The sequence below is a fragment of the Microtus pennsylvanicus genome, chromosome 13 (assembly GCF_037038515.1).
Source record: "Microtus pennsylvanicus isolate mMicPen1 chromosome 13, mMicPen1.hap1, whole genome shotgun sequence".
Taxonomy (NCBI): domain Eukaryota; kingdom Metazoa; phylum Chordata; class Mammalia; order Rodentia; family Cricetidae; genus Microtus; species Microtus pennsylvanicus.
The window spans coordinates 32,546,491-32,556,484 of NC_134591.1; the positions used below are offsets into that span (position 1 = coordinate 32,546,491).

The 9,994-nt window shown below is 43.5% G+C and overlaps 1 protein-coding gene across 3 annotated transcripts in view; it reads left to right on the top strand.

Moving 5' to 3' along the window:
• Fggy (FGGY carbohydrate kinase domain containing) overlaps positions 1-5,528 on the top strand; it is a 364,222-nt gene extending 358,694 nt beyond the window's left edge. Inside the window, exon 16 of one of the 3 annotated variants that reach the window (XM_075945971.1) lies at positions 3,002-5,528. In XM_075945971.1, coding sequence (XP_075802086.1) covers positions 3,002-3,083 — 82 coding nt within the window. In that variant the 3' untranslated portion in view covers positions 3,084-5,528. The remainder of the gene's footprint in view (positions 1-3,001) is intronic. The other 2 variants (XM_075945973.1, XM_075945972.1) reach the window with 2 other exon arrangements.
• Positions 5,529-9,994: the final 4,466 nt, after the last annotated feature.

Genomic DNA, 9,994 nt, shown 5'->3' on the forward strand with positions numbered 1-9,994 from the left:
ACGGAATATTCATGTGTTTATTTATTTAGTCTCTGCTATATTCAAAGCATTTGCTGAGCTCCGGGGAGGCTGCAGAGAACAATGAGACACTACCTGATTGGTTCACAGGGCTGATTTCAAATCACACAAATAAATCCTTCCAAAGAAAAACCAGCAGGTGACAATATAACCCAAGGAAGAAGAAGCAACAGGAACTCTACAGGGATAAAGGGGAGCTTTTGAGAGAAGATTGACTTTCAGATGACATTAAATCTTTAAAAGAAATTTTCAGACAGGTCTAGGCAGAGAAGAATATCCTTGGTAGAAGAAATAACATATGCAAAGGACCAACTCTTATACTGAGGTCGCTATCAACAACTCATAATTTCAAAACACAAAGACGAGATGAGGAAGTGAGGCAGGAGGAGGCCATGTCGAAGACCTTTGAAATTTGAAGCAGTGAAGAGACTTGCCCAAGTGGCAATTTTGGAAAGCACACTCATACAGGGTTGGTCATGGAGAAATAAGTCGGGGTTATGTCGAAGGCTTTTGGAGCAGCCTACGTTAGCAATCAGGATCACTATGAAGTCACTTGTAATGAGTCTGAAGGTAGAGAAGGGGCAGGAAATTAAGGAAAGCACTGTGGCTAAAACATAAAGGGAGCCGGGCCGTGGTGGTGCACGCCTTTAATCCTAGCACTCGGGAGGCAGAGGCAGGCGGATCTCTGTGAGTTCGAGACCAGCCTGGTCTACAAGAGCTAGTTCCAGGACAGGCTCCAAAACCACAGAGAAACCCTGTCTCGAAAAACAAAACAAACAAAAACAAACAAACAAAAAAAAAACATAAAGGGAATTTTAACAGGTAACTGAACGGCAGAACAAAGATCCATATTTGAGAGTTTGAAATGCCCACCAAAAGAACAATCCAGTTTCATTTTCCTCTGTCTCAAAGCTGCTAATGACCCTGTAAGGTAAACTCCTCTCTGCCTAGCTGAAAAGAGCAGGCTTGGTGTGGGGAACTCAACCTTGGAAGCCAGAGAGACTCCCTTTCCAGGGACTGGGAAGTTGGGGAGTGTCCACCTGAGGGCGCTTCGAATAGCCCTTGTGTGTTTGAAATGAAAAACATATTGTTCCTGTCCATCTCTTTCGTGACCCTCTCAAGCCTTTTCAGGGAAGTGCTTTTAAGTTCTTTTGGTAAAATCCATGCGTTTCAATGGAAAAGACTGGCGTCTTGATGGCAGCTGGCAGGGTTTAGGTGCAGCCGTCGCGCGGTGCTGTACCGCCATCTGCAGGCAGCATAAATATTGCAACCAAAAAGCCGGAGCCCATTTCCTCTTCCTGTCTCTTGACTTCAAATCTCATTAACTTTATTGGATGCTTTCTTGGTCCTGAGCCACGCAAAAGCAATTGGTCGAAAGGAGGGGAAATTAGAAGCTATCTCAGCTGGCAGGCTGTGTGTGAACTTAATGTCTAATTAAGTAACTAAAGTTCAATAAGCAAGTTTTTAGGATGACTTCAAATTATTCAGCCTTAAAAGGATGAATCTTAGGGTTTAGTTACGTGACAAAGATAATTTCAAGAAGGCAAATGGCAAAGAATAAAAAAAGTTAGTGAAAGGAGTTTCAGTAAAGTTAATACCCTTAAAAACCTTCAAGTCTGTGGGAAGGGCTGCTGACCAAAGCTCACCCCTAAGAGTTTTGAGATTCCAAAGTTAGAAATCTCTCTCATCCCTCAGAAGAATGGCCCAACCTTATCTTGTCATAAAATATCGTTAGAAGCAGAAAATTGTTTCTAAAAAGCATCCTATAACAGTTGAATGCTCTAGAGTGGGGTATGGCAGTATCTCACAACCCTAGATTGGGTAAAAAAAATATTAGAATATGAATTATTGCAAAGCAGTAACAAGTACTTATATTATTTATGAGTCAGATGTTGTTCTTATGCTTTTTATATATTGCTAAATCCTCAAAAATATTCTGCAGTATATACTGTAAATATCTCTATGTGAAGATGGGGGAATTTATGCACAAATGGACCATGTCCAAGGTTACATAGGCAGGCCTGCACTGTCCTGTCTCAGATCCTTCTTAGCTATGGGTTTGGCCCCAGCACAGTCTCTATATTATCAGAATGCTTACGGTAGAAGTGTAGAACAAGTACAAATTTCTGCGTGCACCCAAAGTTTCTCTTACAGCCCCACCCCATTTATAGTCATAAACATGCTTATAAAGGGTCTTCTTCGGAGCACCCCAGAGTCTACCAGACCATGTTGAAGTGGATTCGCCCACCCCGTGTCAGCTCCCCTAACCAAGAGAGGAAGGACAGAGTCTGAGACCTCAGGTGTGATGTGTCCATACCTTTGCTATCCTTTCAGGATGGTGATGCCTAAGCAGCTCAGGTCTGATTCATAGCCAACAATAGTCGTAAAAGGTCTTACCCGGAGAGTCAGATGAAGACAGCGGGTTAGCAAGGCCACCACCAGACACCTGAGGGTAGGGCCAGGCATGGGAAGACATTGGTCACTCTTCCAGGAAGTTTACTCCTGTAGAAGGCTGTCTGTCAAAGACATTGACTTGTGAAAATCACGAGAGGGATTAAAATGCTCATTCTTGTATCTGGCCAGGCTGCGGTTTTCACCTGTGGCTAGTCACATCAGAAATATTGATTTAAGCTTGGGATCAGAGGGAGCTCGGCTAAGCTTTCGGTATGTGTAGTAGATTCTCAGACGTCAGTCCCATCTAAGTGTGCATCCCGACTCTGCTGCTTTTTAAGCTACAGCACCACAGATATGGTTGCCAATAAACTGTCTACGTCTCAGACATGTAGCTCGTGGAACTTCATGTCCTTTAAGCATGATAGATGTGAGGCAAACTAACCCACTGCTCAGGGTACTGCCCACACTTAAAACTTGGGAGGTCTCAGCCTGACCATGAAAGCATTCCCATCCTTCTAAAGAAGAGGGAAAACCGTATGACAGTTTCATTTTGAGAATGCTTAATATGTTTCTTTTTGCACCCCCACAGATATTATGACAAGAAATATCAAGTATTTCTCAAGATGGTTGAGCACCAGAAGGAATATTCAGCAATCATGAATGGAAACTGAACAGCATTTGTGAGCGAAGACTCTGGGCCATTTGTTAGGCATCCCTGTGTTTTCATCTTATGGCCGGTGCCCTGTAGGTACCATTTTGGCATGCCTGTCTTACCTTTTAATAAAAACCTGGACATGCACAAGCATAAGTGGAGTTGCTCATCTCTGTGTCCAGATGCGGAATTTATTTACCTGGCCGTTTTTAAGGTGCTTCCCTGGTAGCAGAAGCTTCGTAAAGGATCATGGGATCTAAGACAGACCTTGGAGCATCATTCATCCTGTGGAGACTTGTTCATTCTTCCCATGTCGGCTTTTAAACCTGATTCACTTTGCTTTACGTGGAAGAACCTGAGGCTCATTGTGTATACTACAATAGGCTAGCTCCTTCTACACGTTAGGGTCAGGCACCGCTTTTAACTGCAGAATTGTCATTTTGCAGCTATCATATTAAAGATTGGGATGGTCAGGAGTCATCCATAGATCCCGGAGGAAAATTTCATAAGTAACAGGATGTATAAATACTCTCTAAAATGCTACTTCACCAATGATTGATTGCAAGAAGGGGGAAAAAAAGAATGTCAAATACACAAAGAAACAGGGCACCACACAGCATCTTTGCTGACTTCAGATGACCAAATGTGCACCATGTGCTTCTGGATGCGACACTCTGACGAAGAAACAGCATCGCCCTTGCCGGGAATTCATAGTCCAAACAGAATGGTTAGGAAACCTCAGCAAACCTCAGCGGAGACACATTCCATTTCCACAGGCTGTAGTATTCAAAACTGTCTTACATGAAGACAAAGGCCAAGACAAGTTTCTAGCCAGATCCCACCTCACAAAACAGGGGGATGGAGTGTTTACAAATATAGGGATATTTGACACCAAAACTTCAACCACAGAAATGACTTGTGATTCCAAACCCATAATTTTCTAATGCCATTTCTAGAGTTGCTGTGGCCCAGGTGGGCTTGGGTGGAGGACATACTGATAGCAGCAGCGTAGGAGAGCTGTCTAGAATCATTCTGGGCAGTAGTTTCTAGGTCTCAGGGGTTGCGTTAACAATGGGAGTACAGTCTAACTAGAACATGGTCTTTACCCTCCGAGAATTCCCTGTCTATGGAGATGTGGACAGGAAAATGAACGCGCACATCACAGTAAGTACTGCAATACCTCAGTCAGACAATGAGGAAGCAGAAGAGGGTACAACTGGCACAAAAAGCATAAAATTGCAGGAATTCTTTGGGATCCTTGTCCTGGATTTCTTTTTCTTTGAAACTATGTGACTTGGAAATATTTCTTAACCTTTGTAAGTTTTTACCTCATTCCTGTAATGGCGTAGTGCTGATTGGTCTCTGATGACCTGAAATAGATCTACACATATCTGGGAAGAGGGACTTTTAGCTGGGGAAATGCCACTGTCAGATGAGCCTGTGGTAAATCTTTGGGGTATTAATGGCTGGTGTAGGAGGATACAGCTACTATAGACTGTCCTGCTCCTGGGCAGGTGACCCTCGATCGTAGGGACAAGCCATGAGGAGCAAACCAGTAAGCAGTGTTCCTCCATGGTCTCTGCTTCATTTTCTACTCACAGGTTCCTGGCTTGAGTTCCTTCCCTGACTTCCCTTTGGGATTTTGCTTAAACAGAATTTGTTAGACAAATAAATTCTTTCCTCCCAAAGTTGCTTATGGTTGTAGTGTATATTGCAACAATAGAAAAATAGGGGAAAAAAAAACTGTAGCAGATACTGGTACCAGAAATGGGTGGGGTATAAGGGAAAATAGTGCAATTGTTTGGAACTTTGGGCTGGAAAGGCCACTGCGTGCTTAGAACTTACTGTTCTGTCCTGCGGAAGATAAGAATACTGAGAGCAATGAAGGCAATGAAGGCCTGGCTTATGGGTTTCAGAGAGAAGCAGAGACACTCAGGGCCATTTGTGTGACTTTTTGAATTAAGAATCAAATTAAGTGAACCCTTGGCTTTACTGGGGCAACAGATGCTACTTGGCTGGAGCTGAGAAATTCACTGTAAAAATCCATCAGCATCATTGAAATGCAGTCTTCTGCGTGTCTTTTCTCAGAATCAGCACACAGGAGCTGTGGTCCAGAGGCGGCCAAAGCTGTCCCGGACCCATGCTGGCAGCCCAGCGGTGTCACCTGTAAGAGTCTCCCATGTGGTTCAAGTCTTGAAGGCACAAAAGGGTCATGGGATGGATGCAGGCGAGGCTTGGAGCTACAGGAGGCCAGGAGAGGCCATTGGTAAAAGTATAACTTCATTTGCAGCAGAAACCTTGGTCATGGAGTGGAAGCCAGTCACAGAGGGAGACCGAGGCTTGGCTAAGCAGTGCTCCCCCATGGTTTCTGCTTCAGTCCCTACCTGAAGGTCCTACCATGTCTTCCCTTTATAATGAGCTGTAATCAGAATGTGTACACCAAATAAACACTTGTCTCTCCAAGCTGCTTTGTGGCCATTGTGTTTCTATCACAGCAATAGAAAACAAACTAAGTCAGGAGTTCGAGGGTTGAATGAGATGGGTACATACTGCATGTAGCTTGATTGCCTGGATCATGTCTCTCTTGTTAACCCAGGATAAAGGCGGGGTTGAGTGTATTGCTAGCTACACAGGAAGCCTGTTCATAGTAAACCCCAACCAGCCAAAACTTGGAATAAGGGACTGGCGAACACCCCAGACGAGGAATAGGGTAGAGCGGCATCTAAGCACATGATGTTATGAGCCTAGTTAAACATGCTCTAGCTGGTAAAGCTGGTGAGTTCTGACTAAGGCAATGGGCATGCCTACGCCAGCCCACACAGAGCACTGTTGAGGGCAATGACTGCCTGTGGTTAGGAAAGGCAGGAACAGAAGAATGCAGTCTTGCCTGTTTATTCTCCTCAATCCTTACCACTACGTCTTAAGGCTTGCAACATTAATCTCATAATTCAGCCAAGGAAATGATGGTCAGATAGAAAACAGTTGCTGAAGGCGCTGAGGTGGTGTGGAGACAGGATCCTTGTCTGTCCAGGCGCAAAACCTTGGGGGGCACCCATTGTATCATCTGGAAAAGAACTCTTCCCCACAGCTTGCCCTGTGGCCACAATGCCTTTACTGTCATGAACACCCTAGATGCTCAGATGTGGGTTCTCACTGCTTTGAAGGGAAAGGAAAATACAATTAGACAAGGAATACAACTTGCCTGGACACCATCAGCATCTCAAAATCAAGGAGCAGCTTAGCAGAAGAGGGTGGGCCCTTAGCCATGGGTTGGTTAGTCTGTAGGGGGTGCCCCTTATTGGTGGATCTTTCTACTATGCACCTCTTCATGTGGGTGAGGATTCATCAGGTTGCCTGCTCCACTATGTTTCAAGTCCCTCAGGTAATTCCTTGCAAAGGCATTATGCTAATAGTGTTTCTACGTGATTATTTTGTGTGTACTAGCTAGGCCAATCCCCCAAAAAATTACTCTGCTTCCTATTGTGAGACAATATATTGGAAACATATAAATGTCCATAAATCTTTATATAACTATGTATAGATAAATAGCAAAAATGTAATTATTCCTGAGCTGATAGAAAGCTTAATTTACTGAATACGTATGTTTAGCTTTTATAAATAAGAATTATACTGTAGCCAAAGTGTTTCCTGGGATTTCTGTTTTGTTGCCTTCTGAACGTTTTTCTTCCAAGTCAAAACCAGCGTTGCTTAGCAAATCATTTTTTTTTCAGGGAACACATCACAGGTCTTTAGCTTGGACCATAAATACTCACCATATGCGAAGGATATAAATGTGATATTTAAAAGAGCCGAAGAGAACTCAGGCTGGAGGAGGGTGGGAAGCAGAGGTGACGATGGCAGAGTAGTGTCATTTGCTGCCTAGGTGTTGATCAGCTGGGGTGCACATGAGGCATCTAGAAGGGACACCTGCTCTCAGAAAGATCCAGACCAGGCCGTGTGTGGGCCTTTATGCTCAGAACACAGTGATGTTGTGAGCAGCAGAAAGGAGAAATTGAAATCTCAGGGGAATAGTAAAAATGTCATTTAGATGTCCCTGAGAACTCCCAGCTAGAGGAGGTGGCAAGTGGGCCGTGGGGGCTGAATGGTAAACTGAGATGTATTCTCTCTAGCCCAGCATCCCCAGGTTCTTCTGCTTTGCCTCGCCCTTCACTGGTTTATGGATGGTGAGTCCTTGGAGGGAAAAGCTCTCTATAAGGTCTGAGTTTTCTGCACCTTCACAAGCCTTGGCATTTAATGGATACTCAATACATTTACCAACACAAACCAAGACTTCCTTCCATAGAACAAAAGCTAGCAGAACAAACACCACTAGGACCTCTGACATTTGAGTCAAACAATGGTATGCCTTAAAATATGCTAATTTAAGCTATTGTCAAAAAAATTTAAGTATCTTGGTCACTGCGTTTTATAAAAAATTTACCTTGTACCTAGTGACTTTCTTTATCTTTTTATTGTAAATATATGCACAACAACACAAAAACATGAATGATGATGTTACTTCATTTTGCTTTCTGACTCAAACATGGAAACTTCACCAGTGCTCAGTTCCTACAGACTAATCCCTCCCTGCACAGTATTACAGCAATACCAATTGTATACTGGTCCAGAAATATCGAGGCCTGAAATACACATAATCTCAGAATTCAGGACATACTTGCAAGTCATACCATCAAAGGATTTAAAATGAAGGACATTATCACTAAACAAGAAACTAATGACCGGGCGAGCTGCGTAATGTAATCACTTAAGATGGGATCTCTGCTGGATTACAGAAGAGGCTTTGTGCTGTCCAGTGACTCCTAAACAGTCTTAGCTGTTACTGACAGCAGGAGCAAGGAGCCCTCATACACAAAGACTTCTTTTCCTTCTGTGATCTCTACAGGGAGATCTTAAGAGTACATTTTTCAAAAATCATACTTTTACCAGACTTCTGAATATTTGAAAACTGTAATAAATGTGTAACCCTAAAGTCATTTAAATAAAAACAAAGACTTCTGCTAACTAATTTAGTAATCTTGATTTATTGCTAAGTTACCCATTAATTTTGTGACCAAAAAAAGTATTTCACTGTGCCAAAAAACCAATTAAAATCACTTATCCTATGAGCACAAATGTTTCTAAAGATCTGATTTGTACTTGTTCAAGTCTTGCAGTAAGCCTAGATTTGAAACTTTTCGCCTAGTAAAGTCAAGTGTATCCCTACTGAATAATCATTATTCATTGTTGAAATACAAAATGTCTTAATTATTAATGCCTACTGCCTGGCACAATCATGATTTTTCTTCGTGGATTTCTTTACCAGTTCCAATTCATTGCGTTTACAGTCCTCTTGCATGCCTCATAGTGAGTGGGTCTTACAAGAGATGTGGGTCTTACAGATCAGGATCCCACTCTCTATACAGAAAAGCATCACTCAGCATTTTAGAGATGGCCAACGACTGCACAGATGCAGGGTCACTGGTTGCTTCTCCCTACACAAATCCCATGAACTTTTCCACATGATGGAGGATGATTCATCAGTTTGTTAATGGCTCCCTCTTCTGCATGCCTCTTGTGGACCTGTGTAAATACTCAAGACTTCCCTTCAAATGTTCATTGGTTGACCGGAGGACTGTGTTATTTCTATTTGCATACAGAAATAAATCAAGAAAGCCCTGAGCCAGGGAGTCACGAGTCCTACCTCCAATCTCTGTGTTGTATTTATGAAGTGGGAGGAGGGAAATTTGCCACAGTTCATGTGGAGGTTCAGTGGATAGGGGGACAGTGTGCCGGGAGCCTGGTTAAAGCTTACCATTGGGGATGACAAACAGCAGTGTTCCTCTTAGAAGTGTATTCCAATTGTGTTGTACACCTTTCCTTTCCATTGGCTTCTTCAAGTGCAATGTCTCGCATTACTTCAAAACAATCAATCTTGATTGAGTTCATATATATCTAGAGTTCTGGAATGGTTCCCACCAGGGAATCATGAGACCAGCAATTTCAGGAGAGGGTGGGTACTTTTGAAAACCAAACCAGGGGCCACAGAACAGTGCCCACTGAGCAATGAAGTCCAGTCGATGGGCTCTGCAAGCAACCCAGTCAGCAGAAAGTCATGTTTATTAGAAACAGCTCACGCAGAAACAGCCCTGCCCTGTTCAGCTCTGTAAAACTGCAAACAAGAAGTCCTTTCCTACACCAGCAGTTCTTCCCTATTGCAGACGTCACTCAAGCCAAGGCAAGCACCAAACACCAGATTGGAAGCATCAGTTTCTCTCTTACTGTTCCCTGAGCACTTGGGGCCTTGGCAGATCGCACCTTCTCCGCTAATATACTAACATGCTTCGCTAACCTGCCTTGCTTTGTTGAAATTGCCACACTGCTCTTCCACCGGGACTCACTGCATGCTAACAAATCCACCTCTCACCCTCCAGTAGGTCCCCTGAGTTCAGGCCTCCGTGACCTGTTCTTTCCCCACCAGCCCCACCACTCCCTTCAGATTTGAGCCTTCTCCTTGGGTAGGACTTGACTTCTTCAACCATAGGTTAAATTCTCCTTTCTGCTAGTCTGACTTATAAGTTACCTCACCTTCCCGACCTGTCACAAGTAAAGCTGTGTGAAAGGCCTATCTTCCTCAACTCAATATTTGACCCGGAAGTATCTGATTTACATTTCAGTTTCCCTTTTAGGATCACGCTTTAGGGAAGGCTACTTAGATGGAACTCAGATTCTTTATCTACCTCACAAGAAACTCTCTCCCCCTAAGGTCATCCCAATTCCATTACTGTCTAGCCACTAACTTGGGCCTTGCATTACCCTAAGCAGACTTCTCAAAGAGAATGCAAGGGCCAGCAAGCATGATTTCTGACTAGAGATCTAAACTGCTGTGCAGGCCCCGTGATGTGATAGCAACAGAAAATGTGCACTGGACCT